The sequence below is a fragment of the Trypanosoma melophagium genome (genome assembly GCF_022059095.1).
Source record: "Trypanosoma melophagium isolate St. Kilda chromosome Unknown ctg26segment0, whole genome shotgun sequence".
Lineage (NCBI taxonomy): Eukaryota > Euglenozoa > Kinetoplastea > Trypanosomatida > Trypanosomatidae > Trypanosoma > Trypanosoma melophagium.
Window position 1 is genome coordinate 291,122 of NW_027125157.1, and position 26,656 is coordinate 317,777.

Below are 26,656 nucleotides of genomic sequence, written 5' to 3' on the forward strand. Positions count from 1 at the left end.
ATTATAATCATCGCCCGCAGAAAATGAATATTTTCGGAGGTTTCTTTGGTTACTTCTCTGAGTCCAGCATGAAACAGCTACTCGACTACCCCGTGTTTATATGGCAAATTCCGTGTGGGAGCGTTTCAATCAACAAGAAAGGAGGGCTTGTTGTTGGCAGCAGCACCGCTAAAAATATACGCACTAACTGCCAGTATTTGGACAATACGTATAGCCACCGCTACATGATATTTAACTTTTCACCTCTCATGATGGATCTCGAGGAAGCGTGCAGATTTGGTGAGCTGATGGACTATTCAAAGCAATCCATTGAGGATTTTAGATTACTGATGGAACTCTGTTTTACTATTATGAAATGGACGCTGGCAGCCGACCAGCAGGACCACTACGCTGTGTTGGCCTTTCTGGAGGAGAGCCGTTCCGTGCCCCACCCAAACCATGCTGCCATGATTGCTACTTGCTACCATATTTTTTCCGGTGGACAGTCAAATGGCGGGAGCTACACACTCGAGTTTATGGAAGGGCAGCTGGGCATTCGCCGCAGCATGTACCATGCGGCTTCTCAGGAAAGCTACGTGAACTACTTCCAGCTACTTCTTGACCTCCCAATCCTGCCCAACACACAGCGGCTGCGGCTGACGCGGGTCTCACTGCACAATATGGACCTGAGGGATGCCAAACTTGGCCTGCACATTGAGCATGAGGGCAAAACATCTGTCTTTAGTGACCCCACTGCATGGGATGAGATAGTGGAGAATGAGGACGACAGCACTGTGCAGCTCTCACTCAACACACAGGTGTGTCTTTTCGGTGACTTTTCCGTTTCGCTGCTGCGCTATGAACTGCTGCCACAACCCCCACAAGGACATGCGGAACCACCGAGGAAAGTACGTTTGCTTGCCCGCTGCGCGTTCAGTACGGTTTTCCTCCACCAGGACACTCACCACATCCGTGCCCGAGATATGGATTATGCCACACAGAACAACCTTCCAAGTGACTCCTTCATGATGTTGCACTTTGAAAAGGTGGATCCTCTATCAGGGGATGATGCGTATATCGGGCAAATAACGCAACGCGTCGAACAGTCCCCACGGCGGCAGATGTTTCTTCTTGGGCCTGGCCCTCTTGCGTCACAAGACCGCTATCACGACTATGCTAGCAGTTATTATGATGATGATTACTCTTCGGGTGGTGTATACTACCGTGCCGATGGAGTGTACCGCCAGAGTTATTGTCGTGGACGAAGCATAGAGCGCTCATTGTCGCGCCGAATGCCTCACCTCATTCTCCTGGATGAAGAAGAAAGGCGCTACCAAGACGACGATGAACTGGTGTCCTCACCAGATCAACTTGAGGATATACTGCTGACTGAACCGTTCAGTAATTATCAGCTGCGCTACTCGTCAGTACAATCGCCGTCTCCCTCACCACCTCCTCCTCCGCCTGGCAGTAAAGGTCTTCCACCACCGCCTCCTCCTCCGCCTGGCAGTAAAGGTCTTCCACCACCGCCTCCTCCTCCGCCTGGTAGTAAAGGTCTTCCACCACCGCCTCCTCCTCCGCCTGGCAGTAAAGGTCTTCCACCACCGCCTCCTCCTCCGCCTGGTAGTAAAGATCTTCCACCACCTCCTCCTCCTCCTGGTAGTAAAGGTGCTCCACCTCCACCGATATCCGGTAAAGTACCAGATCCACCGGTTCCAGAAGCTATGAAGTCTGTGCCTGTGAAGCCAGTGTATACAGGGCCTAGGTTAAAAACGTTTTTCTGGAAGAAAATACCTCGGGCTATTGGAATATGGAATCATGCTGATCCTTCTCTTATCAAGAAAATAGTTGATGAGAGGTTTTTAATAGCTATTTTTGAGGTTCGCAAGAAATCCTCGTTGGCTGGTACTGGTGGAGAATTAAAGGAGCCTAAGAGGGAGTGTGGACGGAAAAGCAATGCTTTTGGTATTCAACGTCGGCAAAATATTGCTATTTCCCTTAAAAAACTTAAGATACCAGTGAATGACTTGTGTCTGGCCCTGATTAAATGTGATGATACAGTGATTTCATGTGAAACGTTAGAATCACTATTGAGTGTCATTCCTACTCCCGAAGAAGAGACGGTGCTTATGGCTGAACGAAATGTTCCTGATATTGACTGGACAGACGTTGAAGAGTATATGTATAAACTCTGCAGTACTGTGCTTGACGTGCGTGAACGTTTATCTCTGTGGCTTGCGTCTGAAGAAACTGAAGAACTTATATCCTTTACAGAAGAACGATTTGATATGATAGAGAAGGCTGTAACAATAGTAACGAATAAAAACTCTATGTTTGCTTGTACCCTTCGTGCTGTGTTGGCTATCGGAAACTTTATGAACCAAGGTAGCTCTCATGGAGACGCTGTTGGATTCCGTCTTGAGAGTTTAAATCAAATGAATTTTGTCAAATCAGTAGATGGTAAAACGAGTATGTTGGAAGTTCTTGTTGTTTCTTTATTAGATCGTGGAGTGGAACTTCTAGGGTTTGTAAATGAAGTAAAGTTTTTAGAAGACCTTTCTACTGTCACCATACAAGAAGTTGGTAGGAGTGTGGCTCAGTTAAACTTCACATTGCAGAAGATGCGTCGGGCAGTGGAAGAGTCAAAGGCACCAGAAGAACAAAGGAAAAAACGTATCATGACACTTCCAGATGGTGTTGTAGATGCATTCCCCGAAAGAATGGCTTCTCATGTTTCAAAATATCTTTCTCTTGTTTCAAAACTTGCTTTAAGACATCAGAGACTAAAAGATGATGTTTCAGAAATGTTAGAAAGTTATGGAGAAGATCCTGCATTAGATGAAACCGTGGTATGGAGTTATATAACACAGTTCCGTACAGATGTTGAAAGCTTTCTTAAACGTGCAGAGATGGAGGTTGTAGACAAGAAGAGTCTTATGGCAGCTGCCGGTGTGGTTCCAGATAATGCAGCTGAAGTAAGGAAAGAAGATGATATGCAGGATATAGGTAGAACACTGAATTCTCATAATGGTTCTGCAATTGCTACTAGCAGAACAGGAACTATAAGTAGAAGTACAAGTAGAAGTAGTATGGGAAGCAGAAGTAAGAGTAACAGCAGCTTTGAGTGAAGCAGGGAATTCCCTTTTGGGGGGATTTTGGCTTAATGTGTGTGTTTTTTTTTTTTTTTACTTTTGTTCTTGCGTTTTTTTCCGTTTTGGGGGTTGTGTTTTCTGCGTCTAACAAATGAATAGGAGCATGCAATTTTGCATGCACTACTGAGCTGTTGCTTCTCTGTTTTTGCTTTTTTTTTGTTTTTACTTGCTTTTGCAGAAAGAGTATATTTTTACAGCTCTTTACTACTAGCTTCCCTTATGATTGTGTGCTACGAGTTTTCTGGGGTTATGCTGCTAAATAGTCTCCTCGCATTCTTTCTATTTTATATTTAAGAACTGTTACTTTGTCTCTTTCGTTTTATTTTTCCGTATTGAAATCTTATATTGCGCTTTGAACGGTTGCATTTCCTATTTTTCTTTTACTGATTATATTAGTAGGATTTTGAGACTGAAAAAAGAAGAAGAATGTGGCAACAAGAATGAGAATGGGAAGGCTTGTATATCTACAGTTTTGGATCGAAGAGGTGTTTTATCTATCCTACTTTTTATTTTTCTCTCCATTTCCTTGTTGTTGATTAATTCAACCTTATAGTATAATATAATATAATATATATGGATGTAGATGCTTTTTTTTTCTTTACTTCCTTTTGCTTCTTCCCTTATCTCCTCTCTTTCTGTTTCATATTTAGATGGTCACTGTGTCAAGAAGTCATTAGAACCTCTCTTTTTTATTTGTTTTTTGTTTTGTCCGCACTATTGGGTGTGTAGAATACAGCACAGTCCTAATAATGCCGCAGCATCGCGATATGAAGAGGGAATCTAACAGTAAGACAACGGTCCGTGATGATACAAGAGAAGCAGAAAATACAAAAACAACCCCTGAAGCAGAAGTTACACTGATAGAATTAGAACAAGAAGAGAAAGAGGAAAAAGAAAGTAAGTTGCACTTTCCATCAGATAGAAATAATAGAGAAGAAACACTTCGGTTTGACCCAAACTCCGTAGAGCAGTTGCAACCCACACGTGATCATGCGTTGGGGTGGCGAAAACAACTCCGAGGTAGTTGGAACTTTCCAAATTTAACTTCTTCAACATCAAGAAGGAATAGAAGGGGCAATTATAATAATTATAATACTAATACTAATTATAATAACGATAGTAATACTGGTAGCAGAAGTCCTCCAAAGGTTTTACATTCAGCTCGTTATCAAAGGCAATCTTCCTCACCTCTTAAACCCTCTTTAGAAAAACCAGGAGAACAACTTGAGATGTATCATTGTTTGCAAAAGCGCGAGTTTGCGACACTGCACGAGGAACTTCAGTATCTTCGTATGACTTATGTTCATTCACAAAAAACACTTAGACTTAAGAGTGAAGAAATTACCCGTTTGTATAAGGAATTGGAGGAGAAATCAAAAGAAATTGATAGACTTAAAGCACTTCTTTCGGTAATTCAAAAGAAACGTTTAGTAGCGAGTGTGTCGAATAAAGAGGATGAAGATACTTTGACTAGTAATAGTAATAGTGCTAGAGTAGAGGTGACACCCTCACTTGCCCTTTTTGCTGCAACTGCTTCTGGTGTTAGTAATACAAATAACAATACTACTGGACGTGGAGCACCTGCGAAAATGCTATTAGAATTACGGCAGAATATTGCATCTCGTGATACCGTCATTGATACACTTCGAATGGAACTTGCATCACTGCGAAAAGAAAAGCAGGAGGCGGATGATCACATTCGCACTACAGCTGCAGAGTTGGAGAAGGCACAAGCACAATGTGTAGCGTTAACGGCTGATTTGACTGCTAAAGATGTAAGAATAGAAGAACTTGGCCGTAAATATAGTATATACACCATTCCATCCTCAGCTACAGTGAGGAATATGGATAATAATAATAATAATAATAATAATAATAATAATAATAATAAAGACGATAATAGTAATAGAAGTAATGATGACGATACAAGATATCTGCAGCATCAGTTTGAGGAGTATCAGCGACGACATCGTGCAACAGATGAGGCTATTGGTAGTATTCAACAACAATTACAACGGTTAGAAAGGAATGCACTCTCTGTACCTTCTAACAACGGTATTTCAGAATCCCAACGACAACAACAACAACAACGAGAAGAAGAACAAAATGAATACTTACGTAATGAGTTAATGCAACTACGTCGATGTCTTGAAAGAGAACAAGAAACAACCGCAGAAACTGAACGCCAGTGGCGTAGAAAACGTGAAACCGATCTCCGCAGGACAGAAGCTGAACTCGATACGGCGAGAGCAGAAACAGAGGCGTATAAGCGGGAAGTGGCACGTATGCAGAAACAACTCACTACTGCTAGTTTCGCAGAAGCGCAGTTGCAGGCGGCACGAAATGAAAATGATGCCCTGCAGCAGCGTGTACTTGAACTGCGGGAGGAAAATACGGCACAGGCCTCGCGTGAACGGGAATTAAGGAATGAAATGCGAATAACGAAGGAGGCGTATGAACGGCGGGAGGAGGAAGTGGCATCACTTCAACGACGATTAAAAGCCTCTAAAGAGAGTGAAACTGCACTACGAGAGGAGATTGAAACACTAGAGGCGAGACTCGCACACTTTGAGGAACGAGCACGCAGCGTAGAACGTAGTACCTTGCCAATGTTCATAATGCAACAACAACCACAACAACATAAGAGAGGAATAGAAAATTCTGTGCATGCCCCAGCTCCATATGATCTTAGCAGTTATGCCGCATTAATGGAGTTAAATGCGAATTTGCAGGATCGAGTAGAGGCACTTGAGATGGAATTACAGGAAGCAAAGGCCACAGTATTAGGAGGAACAGCAACTGAAACGAAAGCTGCTGTTAATCTAACGATACCAAAGGTGGAAAGATCATCTAAAGATATTGTACAGGGAAAAAAAGACGATGGAGAAGTTATGCATCGTATTGATAAACTTGCAACAGAAGTAGAGACGTTTAAATCTAGCTTACAACACACTGGTGCATCTCTTTGTTTGTTACAAGAACAATTTGCTGCCTCCATTCTAGCAGGAGAGAATAAGAAACCGCAGAAGCCATCTATAGTGAGAGGAGAAATAGGGGTTAACGAAGGTATTCACACTGAAATAAAGTCTGCTCCATCACGAAAAAAACACAATGTTGAAATTATTCGAGATCAATTGCAGAATTTACAGCATCAACAGCATCAACTGCAGGATGATAATAATAATAATAATAATAATAATAATAATAATAATAATAATAATAATAACAATAATAATAATAATAATAAAAGGCGAATGAAGGAGGACGTACATCAAAGTTCAGATAGAAATACTGAACTAGATACACTACGGGATGAAACACATTCTCTACGCAAGTTGCTTTCTGAATATGATGATGAATTAACACGTATACGACGTGAGTTGGTGACTGCGAAGGCAGAAATAAACACAATGCGGCAGCAACACACACTTCTATGTGAGACAACAGTGAATGAATTGCGTAAGAAGTGTGAGGAACAGGAACGTCTTATTACTATACTGCGTGAGTCCACATCTATGATCACTTCCTCCTCTTTGTGTTGCGGTGAGAAGGACACTAATTGTGATGCTGAGGATGACTGTGATGAGGACCGTATTATAGAAGAAGCACTACGGCAGGAAACAGCGCGATTAGATGAAGAGATGAACGCGCTGCGACGTGAAGTGCATACAGCAAGAGTGGAGCGGGACCATTGGAAGGCTCTTGCAAAGGCTGCAACTAAAAAAGATCACAATGAGACATAAAAAGAAAAAAGAAAGAAAGAAATATCTATCGAGAAGAAGAATGAAAGTGGAAATTAAATTTAGAAAGAAGTCGTATAGTTTTTCTTATTCTTTTTTCTTTGACTCTTGGTGTTTTATGTAAAGATACATATTCTTTATATATGTACATTTATATTATTGAAATATCGACAGATCATAGAAGTAAATACGTCTATATATACATAAATATTTTCTTACTACCAGTACACCAAAATGTTTTTGATTATTGTTATTTTTTTTCACCTTTTTCTTTGTTTGTATGAGTATCTCTTTCTTTTTTTTTTCGTTTTTCTTTTTGTCTATATATATATGTATATACCAACTAAAACGTATACCTCTTAGAGGAATAGGGAAAGTGTACTGCCTTCATGCCTAATCCTTCTTCATCATCTCACAAAGAAGTGCTTGATGTGTAAAATAGGACCAGGGATTCAGATGAAATACATCACATCTCAGCTTTACTCCGTGCAATACACTGGTAGAGAAGCGGAGTTATTGCAAGAGTTAAAACGACGTATAGAATGCAGAAGATCATTGAAAAAACAAAAAGGAGAGCAAGAGTTTAAGGGTTTTAATATAGCAAATAATGATGATTTGATTAATTCACAACACACGGGTCTAGATGTAATTTCAGAGAAATCATTGATGATCATGGATGATCAGCTTTCTTCTGAAGTAAATACATCGCCTTTATTTGGTAATGTCCCACTAGAATCCATCAAATGAGATGTTGAAAATAGTATGGGTTTTTGCCTCTCCGTTACACCGTCTACGATGGGAAGAGGCATGTTTTGGGACTCTCCCTCTTTCAAACTTCATACGAAATCGGGGAGATGATGTTTTGCATCATGGAATGGGATATAAAATGACACGTTCGGGTGGATTTGTACTGCGATGGGTGAAGCGCTACTTTGTACTGGTGTGGTCAATTTTATATGTCTTTGATGGGAACAAGGGAATGGATAGATGTCGTGGTGCTGTTTACATGTATCGTGCAGAAGTAAAGAAGACTGAAGTAATATGCCGACCGGCTATTGTAATTGCACCAGCCACACAGAAAAGACTCTCCGAACTTGGAAAAGAAAAGTTTGCGAGTTTTACAATGACCGTAGAGGCGCCTAAGTTGTTGGATATTTGGAATAATGCCCTACGTAAGACAAGTGCTGTGGGCGTGTTATCCGATTCTGTTAGAGCCGGTGGCCTTGTGGCTTCACTTTCGCCTTTAGCAGAAAAAGGACCACAACAACCATTATTACCTTTTTGTGTAAATAAAGCTCCAGTGAATCTGCAAGAGCAGGAAACTGTAACTTATGTAGATGTGCAGATACCTAACGTGGATTCTAGTGCTGAAAAGCATAAGGAACAGCTTGAACAAGATGAGGGAATTCAGTTGTCATCGCCTTCGCGACAAGAACAGCAAGAAAACTCCGAGAAGGAATTTAATGTAGAAAAAGCCAGACAAACTATTATTGAAGATTATCGTCGACAACTTCAATGTATAACAGTAAGTGCTTCTCTTGTAAAGAAACGATTAAGTCGTGTTGCGAAAAAAAAAAGATAAAGGTGAATTAGGTGAAGTACTACTGGAATCCATATTATATCATGTTGATGATGCTGCAGGAATATGGTCTCTTATGGGTCAGGTGGAAGATCTATCCGATGGCGTGCCTCAGAAGAATTGTGTGTTGAAATCATTATCACTTTCTTCTTTTTCTTCTGCTTCTGATCTTTCATGGTTGGTGCGTAAACAACAGTTGCTTGCATCCAACTCAGCGAAGAAGTGTGCCTTGGTAGAATATAAAACAAAACACAACACTCCTTTTTACGTTGCTACACCCAATCCTAAGAAGGAACAATATGTTTTCCTGCCAAAGGAAAAAAAGGAAAGTAAACAAGAGATCATAGAGAGAAGTTATGATAATAATGATTCCGTTGGAAATGTTTCTGTGTTCGCTACTGCTGCAAGTGGTGAGGGTGTCGAAGTTTCTATGGGTGATGACTTGGAACGGCAACGGGGGATGCGACGATGACGTGAATGCCAGCAAGATATTGAGAGTATATTGAGTGAAATGCCGACCTTATAGAAAGAGAAACTGTAAATTACAGCTGCCTGGTATTGGGAATTTGGAGAATAAATGAGAAAAAGCATCAAAAACACAATACGGTGTATGTTCTGAAACAAAACAAAGAATGAAAGAAGTACATATCAGTTTTTTATTGCTTTTTTTTATTTGTAGTCTATCGTGTTATTTTTTCCCTTTAACTATTCATCGCTTTTGTTACTATTATTATTATTATTATTATTATTATTATTATTATTATTATTATTATTATTATTATTATTATTATTATTATTATTATTATTATTATTTTGATGGTTTGGTAAAGGAATGGTCAATCCTTATGTTGTTACACAATTGAATTTAGTACTGGGATCGAATGTTTGGTAAATCATTTCTTTCATTTATTGGTATGTAAACGGTGGGTTTTTGAGAGAGCCCACCCATTCTAACCCAACCCATTCCGCCGCGAATGGGAGGCGGTTTAAAAGGGCCCCTCAGAACATCCATTTCATCGGTTCTGTTTGTTTGTTTGCTTGTTTTCTTGTGAAGTTATCTTTAACCTTTGGGGGGGAAATAGGGATGTATTTGTGAAATACGAAACAATGCAGGGTATTGTTATGAGAAGGGATAATGCTGTTTTTTCTATCTCGCTTTCTATTGGCAGAGTACTCGGTATTGTGGTGTGGAAGGAGAATCATTTGGAATTTTATTTTCTATTTTTTTTTTCATGGTTGACTCTCGGAAAGTGTCAAGTTATATTAGGGTACTAAAAAGGGGAGAAAGCCAAGAAGAAAAAGTAGGGAACTCCATCTAGCAATATATATATATATATATACAATATAGATACAAATTCTGTTTGTTTGTTTGTTTTTATTTTTGTTTTTTGTTGAAACATGTCATTCTCGGTTGTCGCCTGCTGGCGTCGTCGTGTTGGAGATGTTTGTCGCCGTTTATCTTTTCCATTGCACCTAACGCCCTCGCCGTCTCGCGCATCTGAGTGTGGTGTTATTGGCAGCAGCAGTAGTAATAGTAGTATGGGTTGTGGTAGTAGTCCTACTATTATGGGTACCAGTAGCCACAGCAGTGGTATTGGTGTTATTAGTAGTAATAGCAGTATTGGAAGTAACTGTTACGTCTGTTCCAGACGTTTTTTCTGGAATCCATTCGCACGCCGTGATGGCGATGGAAATAGAACTGGTAAAGATAGTGTAGCGGATCAGTATCAGCGTATTATGGAGAAGGCGCAGCGAGATGCGACACTGCATAATGAACGGCTTCTAGATGCTTGTTTAGACCTGTTATCTGTGTGTGGCACTGGCAGAGTAGCGAACACATTGAAGAAGGATGAAGAGGGTCATGAGTCTAAATCTGATACCTCCATGGATATTATTGCGGCAGTGGTAGAAACAACACTGCATGATTTCCGTAAAACTCCTTCTGAACAGTTTGATCTCGTTTATTCAGCTTTATGTCTGCCGTTTGTTCGGGAGGATCGCCATGTGCAGCGATGTTTGATGGTAGTACTGGAGGCAATTCTGCCGGAGGCACTTTTCCGTGTGTTTGAAAGTACCGACTTAATTGTTGTGGACCCGCATGACATTATTCGGCGAGAGGCATTACTTCGACTCGTACACGCCCTTCTTGGTGCGGAGACGGACGATAATGATATTACAACAAAGGATAATAATAATAATAATAATAATAATAATAATAATAATAATAATAATAATAATAATAATAATAATAATAATAATGAGATCCATGAAATTGCGAAGAATGAGGAAGAACCTGCGGAGGTGCGATTGGTGGTGTATTTGTCAGCCGTACGTGATGCATTTCCAGCGCTTCAGAGTAGTCCCGCCTTTACGGCTCTTGAGGCCGATGCGACGGGAATTGCGATGCGGGCACGTCTCTACATTCTACTGGGACAGTTGTGTGCACTGTTGGATGTGAATCGCACGGGGACTGTGGCGCTGGCGGACCTGCGGGATACGGCGCGGCGGGTGTTGGGCGACGATGGGGCCCGTGCGTTACTGCGGGGGGCACGGCCGGACGAGAAGGGGCGAATACGATACAGCCAGCTCATGGCTCTTATTGCCCGTCCACCACCTACTGCGGCGGAGTAGCGGATGAAGTGAGAATATATATATATATATATATATATATATATATATATATATATATATATATATATATAGAGAGAGAGAGAGAGAGTGTGTGTGTGTGTGTGTTTGTATTTTGATTTCCCTCTTTGTGGATGGTTTGCATATCCTTTTACACGTTGGGTGTTAATAGCAAAAGAAAACAAAAACGAAAAGAAAGGGCGAACTCAAGTGCTGCTAAGGCGCAAACATTAAAGAATAATATTTTAAGATTCATTTTGTGTTTTTTGTTTTTATTTTCTCATTTTCTTTGTTGTTGTCGCTTTCTATTTCTATTTCTCTCCTTTTTTTTTTTCTCCATTCCCACAAAAGATAATAAAAAAGAGAAAATATAAAGAGGGAACTATCTAGTTACTTGCTTATACATTAGTAAAATAAGAAACAAAAAAGAATACTGAAACTTCTCTTCATATTTACACTATACCATATCAAAGGGAGGAGTAGGGGGTTGCAAGTAAACAATTAAGGGAAAGTCATAATAATACCAATAATAATAATAATAATAATAATAATAATAATAATAATAATAATAATAATAATAATAATAATAATAATAACAGAAAAACAAAAAAAATTGGAGTAGGTGAGATTAATTTCTCTCTTTTCATTTACCATATATTTTGCTTTACTAAGCAATAGTATTTATTATAATGATTGACGGAATCTACGCGTTTTATCCAGGATCATCATCTAGTAATGCTCTCGTATCTCATGACCATTCACTTCCTCCACTACTATTAGTTGTTACATTTGCTGATTTATCACTCCCCCCACCTCTCTCCCCAAAATCCCCAGATCAAATACATTGTATTATGAATGAATTAATGAAGGCATTCCCATCTTCTTACTTTGTATTAGTGGCTTCTGGAGATGAGTCGACATCAGTGGCGATACCGCAAGAACTTCCTCCTAAATTTTGCTGCGTAAAGTTATTTCGATTTCGACGTCATAAAACCTTCTCTTCACCAGACTGTGAATTAGATCCTTTATGGATTAATGAATTTGAGGAGATGTCGCAGAATTTACATAGTGCCCAACATGTTGTTTCACATATGTTTTTTCGCATGGGATTTGCCATTAAACTAGAAACACTCTGTCGTCTTATCTCTGAGTGTCATTGGCTAGGAGATGAACATCTTATGGCTGCCTTGTTAGAATCTCTCGCTTCACGCACAGAGAATATCGATATGCTTTCTCATACAACTCTCTTTACATCATCTAATCTTCTTAAAGTAGCGAGTAGTGTGCATGTGGAGCAGAATAAACGTTTGGCGTCCAATCCGAGTCTTCGTCTTCTCGAAGTTGGACTTCGAATACGAAGTACCATGACGTTACATAATAATAATAATAATAATAATAATAATAATAATAATAATAATAATAATAATAATAATAATAATGTGAAGCATACTACCACCAACACGTTATTAACAACTGAAGACTCCGCAGAGCGGGAAGAGGGACCGCTGTGGATTGTCGTCCTTCACGCCAGTGATAATAATAATAATAATAATGATAATAATAGTGATAATTCACACTGTATGGATGAGATACGATGGCTGCTCGATCACCTCTCTGCGGAGGATGCCGTATTTGTATCCCTCGCCGGTGAAGTTGTCGTTCCGCCCTGTTACGCCTATGATGCCCTAAAGTGGTGGAAACAAACAAATCACGCGGCGAAAACTAAAAAAGGTGGACGTCAGCGTGTGTGTGGTGTACAGCAAGTTATGCAGAAGATGTGGGAACAGGCGGCTATGGTGTTGGGATACTGGAGACATGAACAGCTGCGTAGTCGTATGCAGGGACAATGTAGAAGATGTGATGGGCGTCCGGTGGTGTTGTTTTTTCCACCGTTAGATCCATGTAGTGTGGAGGATTTATCTATTAATTCGATTCGACATCAATTTGCATTCTTTCAGGCTCCAGTTTTTCCTGTGGTAACGTCTGAGTTTACCAAAACCACAAATGTATTAATGGATTTGTGTATACTTACACAAGGCAGAATTTTTCAGGCTACGTGTGATAGACGTAGTAATGATCTTGCTATAGCTTCACGGGTATCTTTTGATCGATTAATAGGAAATACACTAAAAACTATTCGCCGTATTTCACATATTAATACGGCTGTATTTGTTATTACCGATCATAATAATAATAATAATAATAATAATACTAATAATAATACTTTACAACATTTTACTACATCAGAGACGTTTGGAAAACCATTTACATTATTTTTATATAGCCCTAATTCAAGAAGGGGTAAATCTGGTATTTATCTCGAGTTGGGTCCACTGACAGTAAACACTGAAACACCTGTTTATATGGCTAGTCAATTCTCTGAAGATTGGAACCATAATACAGAAGAAAAAGAAGAAGTTGTGAATGATAGAAATATTGGAATGCGGATGTTAGTATTTGCCTATGCTATTGATAAACGTCAATACGAGATTATACCTATTCGATCATTTAATATATTTAAAAACCATCCATTACCTGAAAGTTTATGGTGGAAAAGTTTACAATTTGCAGCTAATATGTTATCCCGCTCAGAATCAAGAATGATGCCCATTACATATCCGAAACAAGATCACGCATGTATGAAAAAGAAAGATATATGGTTATTTAATAATCATGATACAGAAATGATGGGAAGTAATGTGAAATTCCTGCGTAAACTACGAAAAGCACCGCATCGTGAATTATTACTTTCCATTTGGCTGCTTGCCCACTATGGAGGATTGGAAATTGGTAGTTTAGATGGATCAATTACATCTCCTGATGCCTTATCAGAAACATCCTATCCATATAGAATTTTGTTTGACCAGGAAGAAGCAGCATGGTGGGAGAAATGGCAGATATCATATAATAATAATAATAATAATAATAATAATAATAATAATAATAATAATAATAATAATAATAATAATATAGATCTTGTAGATTCTACTGTGAATTTACGATGGACAAACTTTTCTGTTCACAGCGCACCTGTTTCAACTATCGCATCTCTGTTATCGCGTACACTTCCTTTTTCCATGGACTTTGATAGACCTATCTCAGTCACACTAGCACTGACAAGCGTTAAACAAAATACGGTGGAAATTTCTCTCCCTTCTATACATCATATTCATCATCTTGGAGAGGCGAAGAGTCGTTATTTGGTACTTTTCATGGTAAACGCGCTAACAAAAGTAATGGATATACAACGAATAATATCTATACCAATATCAGAGGATTCTCTTTCTTGTATGTTTGTACATTTATTTAAACATTTACAGTGTGAAAAGATGTACGCTGTCGTACACCTCGCACTACGTGTCTCTACTATAAAGTGGATCTCATTAGAAGATCTTGCGGTGGTGGATGGTATAACGTTTACCACTCCTCGTGCTCTTGTACAAACAGTTCATATTAATTCCATTACCCACACAAGTGTTAAAATAGAATGGAGTGGTTTATTAGAAGATATGCGTTTAAAGTGGTATCCATTATCTTGGGTTAATAAAGAAGGCATATATGAACCACATTCAGAGAAGGAATATACAATGGTGGTAGATAAATCCCTAACAAGTTGTATTATAAATGATTTAAAACCTTGTACTGCCTATTTATTAGCGATGGAATGCTTGAAAAGTAATCGGGATGAAACGTTTTTTGAAGATGCTGAGGGTTCAAGTATGATGGAATTATATTTTTTTACCTGTATTGCACCCGAAGATAATGCATTACATGTAGATGCGGCTATTCCACGTATAAATGACTTTGATATCATATTATCATATCCAATATTCACAGGCGTTGCCGTAACTCGATCTTTAGAGTTTATACATATAACGATGAAACCAATATTCGCCATAAATGATTCAATGTGTACAGTGATAGGAGAGAGAAATGAACGAGTGGATGAGCATACGGGTATAACGTCTATTGTAACACACATTTGTTCAGATGGTTCCTTACAAATTCCTGTAAATATTTCATTTGAAATTGTAATAAAACCAGTAAAGACAAGTACAACTATTATGGATAAAACTTCATGGCAGATGATGTCCTCTTTAGATGTTATGTATACAAAAGAGATTGGCCCGTTTGAAGTTATTAACCGTCTGTTATGTGCATCTGTGAGTCCTACAAGCGCAAAACTTACGTGGGAAGGAACATCTGCTTCTTTTACAGTGTTTCTGTATATAAATAACAATACAGATAAGCATGAAACTATTAAAACGAATAACGAAAAGGATAATGAATCTGAAATTGGCTGCGTTCGAAAAGAGGTCTTGTCTGGTGGTAATAGTAATAATAATAATAATAATAATAATAATAATATTGTTCCACTGGAATTGGAATTGGATCATTTAATTCCCTGTTCACTGTACACGGCTACTGTACGAACGGAAAATGGATTTGATGAATTAAGTATAAACTTCTATACCCCACCCCATCCACCTTTACCAGATGCTGTTATTGTTTATTCAAACATGGTAACACTTTTTTTACATGTGGAACTCCCAGAGAATACATCTGAGAGTCAATTTCTCACTGTTGCGATATCACCTTTGCAGGTAGAAATGGATAATAAGAATGATCATCATAACAATAACAGTGATATCGTTAAGCGAAGTATTATACAAAGTTACGCAGAGGTGCAAGAAGGCCACCCTATAATTCTAACATTACATCAACATAGTGTTATCAGCGATACACAGTGGATCTGCAGTGCAGGCACAACACTATACGCCGTAACTGATCTACGTTGTGTGCGTAATGCAGAAATTGGGAGTATCACATTAGTGTGGACGTGTGCGGCATTACGGGATGGGGCATTATTGCATGTGAGAATAAATGGCACATTATGCACACCTGAATTGGATAAGAAGATAAGTGGGCATCATCATGATAGTAATCGTAATAATAATACGAATACGCTTTCTATTACACCAGATGCTCATATACTTACGTATGTGGAGTTTTGTGGTCCTGCTATTATTCGTGAGTTATCCCCAATATTTGTTTTACCAGCACCGCCATCGTTATCCTTATTGGACTGCACTGTACATGCTATTTCTACTCGTACAAGTGATGTGGTGGAGATTCATATTATGGAATCCTTTGCGAATACACTTCGATCGTTATACGAAGATGTGAAGGAATCTCTGATATTTCTATTATGTATCAGTGATATTAGTAGTAGTAGTAGTAGTAGTAGTAGTAGTAGTAGTAGTAATAATAATAGTAGTAATAGTAATAATAATGATACGACTAGTACTAGTACGTATGGTCATAACAGTAAGAGTAGTGCTAGTGGTACTACTACTATAAATAATATTACTACTGGTGTTGTGGATAAGATGCACGAGATTGAAATACCACTGTATACGGAAGAAAAGGAACTGGTGATTGCACTGCAGACTGGAGTCAACACAATCATGCCAACACTGAAAAGAATAGAAATTTCTACCAAGGATAATGTAACCATGCTGATGACGTTGTATATTAAAGTTCAAGAGAAGGATGATTGTAATACTACTACTACTACTACTAATAATAATAATAATAATAATAATAATAATAATAATAATAATAATAATAATAATAATAATAATAATAATAATAATAGTAATAATAATAATAATAGTAATAGTACTCTGGTTCATCATGGAATAAAGGAAGAAGAGGTATCTCATTCACCGCCCGCACTTCTCATTCCATGGAGTATTTCTGAGCCTTTACAGGTTTCCGCTATTCGAACAAAGAAAGATTCTTGTATTGTTGATTTACACGTAACAGCCCTACTTCCTAATTCCATTACTCTCTCATGGTCTAATACAGAAAGTATGGAGTTTAGTGAAAATAACCACAAGGATGGGAATGAGGATGATGGTATATTTGTGCATGTACAGTGTGCTGCGAAGGAGTTGTCTGTAAGTGCATTTAACGACTTTATTATGTGCCCCACACAATCCCTCACAGTTTTGGGTTTATTACCAGCAACACCGTATATAGTCACAATATGTGAAAGTGAGGCATTAAAAGGGAAAAGTATTCAAGTGGTTACACCGTATGATCTCAGTAACGCGATGCTGATGGAATTCATTGCCGCTGTTAACATTAAGTATGGTGATGAGAGTGAAAATACTAATAATAATACTAATAATACTAATAATAATAATAATAATAATAATAATAATAATAGTAATAATAATAATAATAATAATAATAATAATAATAGTAATAATAATAATAATAATAATAATAATAATAATAACAATAATAATAATACTGTACATCTACAGTTGTGTCTCCCAGCTGAGATAAACACATATTGGACGATATCGCCTCATCATCTCTGGTTTGCGGGAGATGCATGTCCTTCCAATCATCCCTGTTTGTGTGTGTGTGGATCTCTGCGCGTGGGGCTTGTGGCCTCGTCAGATGAGTTATTGTGTTTGTGGAGTAATGCCGGTGTTAGTGAGATGAGTACGGCGGTGTGTGCATTCCCGTTTACATTAGAGAAGATGGGAACACTATGGCCGCATCTCGTTATAACGATTACATCGAATGTACGGCATAAACAGGAGGATATACGCTTACGTTCTTCTTTATTATCATCTGTGACTAATCAACAAAAACAAGAAGGAGAAGAAGAGGAAGAAGTGAAGTTGAATACATCTGAAGAGAATAATAATAATAATAATAATAATAATAATAATAATAATAATAATAATAATAATAATAAATGCTCTAGTACTTTACGAATGACTATGAATGTCCCACAGAATCGAAATACTATTATTGTAGACCTCATTGGCCGTCCATCTCTCACTTACATGGACGACTCCCGCTGTGTGGTGCAGTGGAATGGATCATGTCTGCAGTACAACATTCACTGGTGTGTGGGTTTAACAGGTGTAATGCACACAACTCTTATCACTCAGCCATCACATCAACACCCAAACTTTACACTGGATATTAGTACACTGGAGAGTACTATTGTATTCTTCTGTGTTTATGCCGCACGGGGATTTTCGAATGGTATTTTCTTCGCCGTACTTGTTCCACCAAAGATGCGGCAAATCCCCGGATGTATTATTAATAAAGAAAGTGCGATGTGTATAAAAGAAGGAAAAGAAGAGAGGTCTTTAGCGTATACAGAGAGTTGGGGTTTGCCATCGCAGTTGCTAGAGTTGGAGTGGGAACTCATATCACCCCCACCAACACCAGCCATAATAAACATACGGAAAGCAGTAAAAGAAGAAGAAGGAAAAAAAGAAGAGGAGGGAGAGAGAGAGGGGGATGATGATAATAATGATGATGGATTAATGGAAAGAGAGAAAATGATGGTTACGTGTACAGCTAGAGTGCAGGATTTATCAAGTAGTTTATGGATACAGAAATTTACAGAGATTTTGGATGGTGTTGTGAACCACAAACTGCCGATTCCTAGTAGTATAGCCTGGCTTAATCCAGTTGTGAATGTTACATTTTCTGTTTCCTCTCCTGTATCTTAACATCAGAGATATTCTGAAAACGTAAATACAATCTCTCTCTCTCTCTCTCTATATATATATATATATATAACTTTATCGTTTTATTTTTATTTTTAATAATCATCTCATTATTCTCAAAAATAGAGAGAAAGAGAGACCTGTGAAATATAATTAAATTTTTTCTTTTGCTTTTGTTTTCTTTACTTTTCACTCTCATCTCCATCTTTTTCTTTTCTCTTATATTTGTAATGATAATAATAATAATAATAATAATAATAATAATAGATACTATAGAAATATTTTAATTATTTCTTTCTTTAATGCGGCGTCTCTCATGGAGGACGCTAAGGCCTCACAGTGATGTTGCTCAGCGTTGGGTACGGCGCGGCGCAGATGCTCTCAAAGGCACAATAGCAACAGCAGCAACAGCAGCAAGATCAACAAGAGCAGAAAAATCAACGCGGAAGTCTGAGAAAATAACTTCTCAAACTAAACAGAATAAAGCGCTAGATGATGATGATGATTATAATAATGATGTTGATGCTGCAACTAATAATAATAATAATAATAATAATAAAGAATCGGGATTGTTCCTGGATGTGGATGATACCAATCATGGTAGCCAAGTCCATAATATGCACAACCACCACATGAATGAAAATACAAATAGCATTAATAATAGTGCTGGCACTATACATAGTACTGCGGAAGGCGGAGATGTGGGGAATGACATATTCACCCCGACTGTTGATATGGAGGAGGAATACGGCACACCCGACATGTTGTCTTCAAGCAGTTCCTCTAATGAGAGTGTGCTCTACGCCATTGATGTGCTCTGTGATGATCTCTTCTCATGCAAGACGGATGTACTTAAGTCGTTTGCACGAACGCGGTCGGTGAGTGGGGCGAGTAAGTCGGAACTCGTTATGAATCTTATCGATCTCGCCAATCGTGAGGCACATGGGGAGAATCAAGATCTCAGTATAACTAAACGTGTGCTCGGTGATGTGTTTAATGAAGATGTACGTGTAAGTGGGGTACGATCCCAGTGGACGAATAAATCTCTTGAGGCTTCACATATTGAAATGGCCTGTGATGGTCATCTTAAGTTTGAAGTTATGAGTTATACACAAAAAACACTTATGGTGCGAAGAAATGCCTCAGAGTCGGCACGTGTATTACGTAAACTTATACGTTCATTTCAACAAGACTATCATCGAACTGCAGAGGCGGCGGTGGGTGGTGTATTTCGTAATTTTAAAGCCGAAGCGGATCAACTTGTAGAAGAAATGTCAGCAGTAGAAGTAGTAGCCCCATTCGCATCCTTTCTTGTCTCATATGTACGTTATGCAACTTCTGCCAATCTTCTCACACGTACAAATGTGATTGAACGTTTAGAGCAGTTGGGATTAGTTCAAATGTCTGTAGAGGAAAGTGATGAAACAACACTGCAGCGATTAATGGCATTATTAGATGATGTTGTCGCAGAAGTCGAACGTCGGGCGGTTTGTTTTGGTACGAAACGTACATCGTGGGGAACAGAAACACCAGATGTACTGCGAAGTTGCATTCAGGCATTTGGGGATATTAACGCCCAACAACATCATCAACAATCGCAACAACATGGCGATGTGTTTGAACGAGCCCCTGCGTGGGTTCATGATTTGGTGCGAATGTTTAATAACTGGGAAGCTATTGTACGTACAGATATTCCTGTACTGGAGGATGTACCAAAGTATATATTTGATTGTATTTTAAGTGGGGTGGTCTGTTTAAATTTACTGCAGAATATATATGGTGATATTATCACACCTACAGATGTTCCACTCTCTGTTAGATCGGCTGTGAAACGGGCAATGGAGACACATTTTAAAAATGAAGAAAAGGCCGCACATGCATTAGCGAAACTATTTGCATATGTACAAGCACCAGGTGATTCTGGTACAGTACGGGCAGAGTTCTTTGCCGCTGTGTTATCACAAATGCAAGGTGCCTTTCATGATACAGAACAGAATGTATTACATAATGCACGAGTGGCACTTGTTTTACGTGAAGTTTGTGCTACCGCCTCACGTTGCACACGTACATGTGGTTTATTTCACATGCTTGTAAAAATTACAGAAGATTTACGTTTTCAATTCCGTTTTAATACAATATTTAAAAAACTTAGTGGAAGAGATCGTACAACGATTCGTACAAAATTCAGCATTAATATGGTTAAAACGCTAGAATACTTTGAACAGGAATATGGGGTAACACCTACTTCTACAAAAGCGGTTGGATTTCTTGTGATTCAACTATTACATTTCTCTATGCGTGGAACAAGTGGTACTGCGAATAGTAATATTACTAGTACAAGTAGTGGGGCACGTCCTATTTTAGAACGTTTTGTAAGTGTTACAGGAAAGGAAGAATTTTCTATTCTTTGTATGTCAGAAGTTGAAGCTACACAGATTCGTGATCTACGCGTCGCATTTCCACCACAACTTTCATACAATTCATGGTTACATCAATCCGATACAAAGGAAAAATCGGTGTACAATGTACTTCCCTCTGTTGCCGTAAAAGGATCTACCAATCAGGCAATGATTATTTCTCAAGCGCCAATGATGAAAGCATTAGATGCCATTTCCCGTGTACCTTGGCGTATTAGTAAATATATTTTACATGTACAAGAAGCTATTGTACGTGAAGGTTATGGATTTGGTAAAATTCGACCTGGTTTTTATCCATTACATTACTGCGCTAAAAGTCGCGGTGAAATTACATATAATTCTTCTTCTTCTTATAATAATAATAATAATAATAATAGTGATGGAGATTATGATGACGATAGTGAATGTGATGTGTACAATTTACAACAACGTCGTGAGTATGATACCCAACAAGATGAAGATTGGAAAAGTCTTTCAGAACTTCGTAGTAATCGTATTCACTATTTACAAGCCCTTCGTCAAGCCCGCTCACTTGTGCAGTTTTCACATATTTATTTCCCTAATAGTATGGATTTCCGTGGTCGTATGTATCCACTTCCAGGTAGATTAAATCATACCGGTTCTGATCCATTTCGTGCTCTATTAGAGTATGCCGAGCCCAAACCGCTTGGAAAGATAGGATTATATTGGCTTAAAGTCCATTTAGCGAATAAAATGGGGATGAGTAAACTTTCCTTTGATGAGCGTGTGCATTATGTAAATGAACACATTGAAGATGTTGTACGTAGTGCCGAATCTCCTCTCTCTGGGGATAAGTGGTGGCAGGAGGCGGCAGAACCGATGCAGTGTCTTATGGCGTGTAAAGAGTTAGCGGATGCCCTTAAATGTTCACAGGGCGCAGAGAATTTTCTCTCCCGTCTCCCAGTGGCCGTGGATGGGAGTTATAATGGTCTACAGCACTACTCCGCCATTGGCCGCGATGCGTTTGGGGCACAATTAGTAAATCTCGTCCCTAGTGAACGGCCAGCGGATGCGTATACGGGTATATTAAAAGAAATGATGCGATCTATCACGGCAGATGCGGAGCGAGATCACCCGGTGGCGCAGCGTTGTTTGGGAACTGGCAAAGGACAGGACTGCGATCACGTTAAGCGCAAGACGATTAAACGGCCCATTATGACACAAGTGTACGGCGTAACGGGATATGGTATGTCTGAGCAGATATTAGATGAATTGGTGAAACAGAATAAGAATCACGGATTGTGGACGTCTACAGACATGCGAGAAATGGCGGATTATTTACGGGAGAAAGTGTTGGAATCACTCGGCGTGACATTCCGCGAAACGCAGAACTGCCGCCGCTGGATCACAGATGTGACGAATATGATTTGGGAGGCACAACCCGCCGAACTGCGTACTGCCCTCTGCTGGACAACGCCACTCGGTCTTGTGGTGCGACAGCCGTATAAAGTAAAGAAGGAGATATTACTATTCACCGCCCATGGCTGTGCACGCATTCCCGGGGATGCCTTTGCAGCGGCGAGTCGTAAGCAATTAACGGCAATTGCGCCAAACTTAATTCACTCCCTTGATGCCACGCATCTTGCCATGACGGCTATTGAGATGCAGAATCTTGGACTCTCCATGATGGCGGTGCATGACAGTTACTGGACGCATGCGTGTGATTTGCCAGTGCTGAGTAAAGTCCTACGACAGCAGTTTGTGACACTCTATAGTAAGTATGATCCACTGTGGGAATTGAAGGAACAGTGGGAAGAGGCATACTTTATGGATCTCAGACGACACGGTCTGTTATTGCCGGATCCACCACAACGCGGGGATCTCGATCTCAGTGTTGTATTGGACTCACCATACTTTTTCTCATAGTCTGTAGTGAAGAAAGAGAGAGAGAGAGAGATTGTTATGAAGATTACTATTACTATTATTATTATTATTATTATTATTATTATTATTATTTATTATTATTATTATTATTATTATTATTATTATTATTTTCTTTTTTCCTATTGTTAGTGTATTCTTTTTGAGAGATAGAAGAATATATATATTTAGAGATGAAAAAGAAATAGGGAGATGAGAGGAAGAGAGAGAAAAGAGAGAAAGAGAAGGAAACATATATAGGGATAAAAAATAATAAACAATGGCGCGGGAGGTGCAGCAGATGACACAAATTTCACATACTCACATTACAACATTATTACAGACACATAAACGTCTATACAGATCACATTTGGAATACTTATCTTGTATAAACATATAAATATGTCTATGAGGTGTATGTCTTTTTCTATTGTTATTCTTCTTCACATTACATCTATTGTACTTTTTTATTTGATTTACTTACTTTTGTTTTGTTTATTTATTCTTCGTCTGCGTGCTCACTGTGATTGCTGTTATATTTCACGTCATTGCTTTTTTTCGGTTTTCTTTTCTTTTTTGGTTTCTTTTCCATATATTGCTCGTTTGCATTCTCTCCCTTTTTTTGCTTTCCATCGTACATTCACGCACGTATATTTATATGTAACTGTTAACATTATATATATATATATATTAGGAGAAGAAATGCGGCTCCTTGTACAAGGTTTGCCTTATATAAGTAACGAAAAGAAGAAAAGAAAATTAAAGAAAAAAGAGAATGAAACGTGTGGTTTCTTCCGTTAATAGACTCTAAGCAGCATTTTAGTGCTTTAGAGAAATAAATAATAAAAACGAAAAGAAAAAAGAGAATGACATTAATTGTATATATATATATATATATATATATATATATATATATATAACACTTGTTATCTCTTATATTATTTCTTATTTTCTGGTGTACTCACCTTTTTCTCTTTCTTTTTCTTCCTCTTTTCTTTTCTTCTGTTTATTAATATTATTATTCCTAATATAAGTTCAGTCCATCTCTTATCGGTGTGTGAATTCCTTTTCCACCCTACCACTCCCTTATCACATTAAAGAAGGATCTGTTTTCTTTTTCTTTTCTTTACGTGGAAAGAAGAAAGATCGATTAAAGCAAAAGAAAAAACACAAACCCAATTATAAAACCCTCAAGTATATCTGCCATAAAACACCCACAAATTATTCCTGTAATCATTCATCGGTTAACCAGCCAAAACTTCAACTACTAGTAATACTAATACTAATAATACTAGTAACACCAATACTCCTAATAGTAACAATACTATTACGACTGCTTCTGCTGGAAATGAATTGGATTCTGCCGTAAAGTTATTTGATCAAAACACGTACGGCGGGCGGTGGTGAAAGTAGACAAATATCTCCGAAAAGGCGCCCCCGCCGATGCCGCAAGTGTGGAAGTGAAACTGGATGATTTCAAACAAAGTTTTGTACTCTTCAACTCCGGCCGTCGATTCATGCTGCTGGCGGCAAAGCAAACAGTAGAGAAACTCGATCAGTGTGAGTCCCACTCTACTGCTCTCGTGGACAGTAATGCATGCATACTTGAAAAGGGGCGAGAAGAAGAATTGCGAGAACAATTAGAACGGAAACAAACAGAATTGGAGCATAAACAAAAAGAATTAGAACAACGACAACAACAAGAAGAAAGAAAGAAAAGAAGATTTATTACACGTTAGTCCTATTGACAATAGTGGTGAAATGGGTATGAAGGACTGCAATAATGATGCTACATCTCTGAAGTCTCGTGCGGATCTACTCACGCGACTGGATTATGTTATCAAACAAGTACATGAACGATTAACGGCATTAGATAATGAGATGGCGGGTATCACACAGGCATATGAGGCGGAGTATTGGGAGAGAATTCGACGTGTGGAACACCTCCGTGATACTCTCACTACTCGCAATAGTAATATCAATAATAACTGTGATGATATGAACAAGAATGGAGTGGAGAAGGATGATGATAATGCGGAGGCTAGCGTTAGTGCTCTCTTGGAGACACAATGAGTGGCGCGGCGGGATATTACTTCATATTATAAAGCAGCAGAAGAGAAGCGGGAGGAACTTCTTGGTGTACTTGAGAAGGCTATTAATAAACGTCTGAATTTAAAACAGGAGTAATATTTATTCATTTATATTTATATATTTACATATATATATATATCGGACTGTAGTACCGTAAAGAAGTGGGGTGCTTCCTACTCATCCCCAACCCCAAGCACAACCACAACAAAAAAACTATCGATTGTATTACTTTGTTAAGTAATTCAGTAAGCATCTGCGAAATGTCTATGTATTTTTTTTTTATTTTATCTTCTCCTTGTGTCTAATTTTTTTTAGTTTCCTCTCTTGTACAACTTATTTATTTCTTTTTTCTGTAGCACAAACTCTTTATTTATTTTTTATCTTAATTTATTTCTCTCTCTCCCTGTGTGTGTGGAACAGTAACTCTGGTTGTGTTCTGAGTTCTTTAATCTTTTTTACTTTATTTCGTTTCTTCTTCCTACTCTATACTCTCTTTCCATACGACATATATATATATATATATATATATAACAAGGACGGCGATTGTGGTGAGAGTGAAGAAAGATGCGTGGAAAGCGTATAGCCCCTGTAGACTATGAAGCCTACGCCCCATCCCAAGAAAAAGAAAAAACAAAAGAACACAAATCTCTCCACAATGTGTGTAATCGCACAATACCGTACATTATATGGGATGCCACGGAGAATTCCCCGCTCTTTTCCTCCTTTTCCCGCAACGGCTATGATCCAGACATGTCCCTGCGGTGGCTGCGGGGAAAGAATGAGTTTGACCGCCAACTCGCCTCCGCCCGGCACCACGCACTCGTCCTGCAGCGCCGCGAAGAAGTGGAGAAACTCCGGCAGAAACTTTTAAAGAGCCCGAACGCCGAAAACGTCATTTCTGCGTCTCGGCTCGCTGAAGAAACCGCAGCGGATAGCGGGAGACGTGCGACTGCCTGGACACGGTCAGAGTCTATGTTTACAAATACAATCCAAAGTCATATATCCACGCGATCCATTATGGATGAACGTTGGCCCTTCTCATCCGGTACATATATGCCGTGCATTAAATCTAATGGGACTACGGGCTCTATTCGTCCAAGATCCGCCGCAATGGCAACCAAGGCAACAACAAGAAGAACAGTGGACAGGAGTGTAGGTCCTGCTTGTGATTCCACATGTTCAGTTAAGTCAGTAGCAGTAGGAGCACCACCGCTAGCGTGTGTGCGGCACTCGTGTTTGGTTGTACAGGACTCGGCAAAACTTCCTGCCACGATGGGGTTTGTGTCGGAAGTGTGTTTGAAGTCGAAAGAAAATGATAACAATAGCAACAATAAGAGTAAAAACAAAAAGAAGAGAAATAGTAGCAGTAGTATTAGTAGTAGTAGTAGTAGTAGTAGTAGTAGTAGTAGTAGTAGTAGTAGTAGTAGTAGTAGTAGTAGAGAGGATAAAATAAATATTGTGGAACCTGTTTGTCCCCGTGGTGAAGATAAAAGCACGCATCTCAGTCGAGTTTATGATGAACGACTTATGCGGGTCCTACGTGAAAGTACTGCCACATGCTAAATTGTTTTTATTTATTTCTTTATTGCTGGGCCTGTTTTACATAAAGGGGGCATTGGGTGTTTCCCTTTTTTCTTTCTTT

At 38.8% G+C, this 26,656-nt stretch overlaps 10 protein-coding genes across 12 annotated transcripts; all 10 read left to right on the forward strand.

Annotated features, from left to right (window-relative positions):
- Positions 1–23: 23 nt before the first annotated feature.
- On the forward strand, positions 24–3,107 carry LSM04_002096 (the record flags this gene model as incomplete). 2 transcript variants are annotated; one of them, XM_067337977.1, is made up of 1 exon in its annotated part: positions 24–3,107. In XM_067337977.1, one exon carries the CDS (start codon positions 24–26, stop codon positions 3,105–3,107), a length of 3,084 nt encoding a protein of 1,027 aa, XP_067190669.1. The 2 variants fall into 2 exon arrangements, with proteins under 2 accessions (XP_067190669.1, XP_067190668.1); XM_067337976.1 differs by having other exon boundaries at positions 516–3,107.
- A 773-nt stretch (positions 3,108–3,880) lies between these two features.
- Positions 3,881–6,874, forward strand: LSM04_001474 (uncharacterized protein; the record flags this gene model as incomplete). Its single annotated transcript, XM_067337978.1, has 1 exon — positions 3,881–6,874. One exon carries the CDS (start codon positions 3,881–3,883, stop codon positions 6,872–6,874), a length of 2,994 nt encoding a protein of 997 aa, XP_067190641.1.
- Positions 6,875–7,300: 426 nt separating this feature from the next.
- Positions 7,301–7,618, forward strand: LSM04_002478 (uncharacterized protein; the record flags this gene model as incomplete). The annotated part of the gene is made up of 1 exon (XM_067337979.1): positions 7,301–7,618. The coding sequence occupies one exon, from the start codon at positions 7,301–7,303 to the stop codon at positions 7,616–7,618; it is 318 nt and encodes a 105-aa protein (XP_067190678.1).
- A 1-nt stretch (position 7,619) lies between these two features.
- LSM04_001114 (uncharacterized protein) lies at positions 7,620–8,453 on the forward strand (the record flags this gene model as incomplete). Its single annotated transcript, XM_067337980.1, has 1 exon — positions 7,620–8,453. The coding sequence occupies one exon, from the start codon at positions 7,620–7,622 to the stop codon at positions 8,451–8,453; it is 834 nt and encodes a 277-aa protein (XP_067190626.1).
- Positions 8,454–8,526: 73 nt separating this feature from the next.
- Positions 8,527–8,976, forward strand: LSM04_004421 (uncharacterized protein; the record flags this gene model as incomplete). The annotated part of the gene is made up of 2 exons (XM_067337981.1): positions 8,527–8,874; positions 8,935–8,976. The coding sequence occupies 2 exons, from the start codon at positions 8,527–8,529 to the stop codon at positions 8,974–8,976; spliced, it is 390 nt and encodes a 129-aa protein (XP_067190752.1).
- An 872-nt stretch (positions 8,977–9,848) lies between these two features.
- On the forward strand, positions 9,849–11,081 carry LSM04_000303 (uncharacterized protein; the record flags this gene model as incomplete). Its single annotated transcript, XM_067337982.1, has 1 exon — positions 9,849–11,081. The coding sequence occupies one exon, from the start codon at positions 9,849–9,851 to the stop codon at positions 11,079–11,081; it is 1,233 nt and encodes a 410-aa protein (XP_067190605.1).
- Positions 11,082–11,767: 686 nt separating this feature from the next.
- LSM04_007907 (uncharacterized protein) lies at positions 11,768–18,628 on the forward strand (the record flags this gene model as incomplete). 2 transcript variants are annotated; one of them, XM_067337983.1, is made up of 2 exons in its annotated part: positions 11,768–14,370; positions 14,453–14,465. In XM_067337983.1, 2 exons carry the CDS (start codon positions 11,768–11,770, stop codon positions 14,463–14,465), a joined length of 2,616 nt encoding a protein of 871 aa, XP_067190856.1. The 2 variants fall into 2 exon arrangements, with proteins under 2 accessions (XP_067190856.1, XP_067190857.1); XM_067337984.1 differs by having other exon boundaries at positions 11,768–18,628.
- Positions 18,629–18,927: 299 nt separating this feature from the next.
- LSM04_007803 (DNA-directed RNA polymerase) lies at positions 18,928–22,929 on the forward strand (the record flags this gene model as incomplete). Its single annotated transcript, XM_067337985.1, has 1 exon — positions 18,928–22,929. One exon carries the CDS (start codon positions 18,928–18,930, stop codon positions 22,927–22,929), a length of 4,002 nt encoding a protein of 1,333 aa, XP_067190852.1.
- A 1,755-nt stretch (positions 22,930–24,684) lies between these two features.
- LSM04_004188 (uncharacterized protein) lies at positions 24,685–25,110 on the forward strand (the record flags this gene model as incomplete). Its single annotated transcript, XM_067337986.1, has 2 exons — positions 24,685–24,973; positions 25,034–25,110. 2 exons carry the CDS (start codon positions 24,685–24,687, stop codon positions 25,108–25,110), a joined length of 366 nt encoding a protein of 121 aa, XP_067190742.1.
- Positions 25,111–25,578: 468 nt separating this feature from the next.
- On the forward strand, positions 25,579–26,577 carry LSM04_004798 (uncharacterized protein; the record flags this gene model as incomplete). The annotated part of the gene is made up of 1 exon (XM_067337987.1): positions 25,579–26,577. One exon carries the CDS (start codon positions 25,579–25,581, stop codon positions 26,575–26,577), a length of 999 nt encoding a protein of 332 aa, XP_067190764.1.
- Positions 26,578–26,656: the final 79 nt, after the last annotated feature.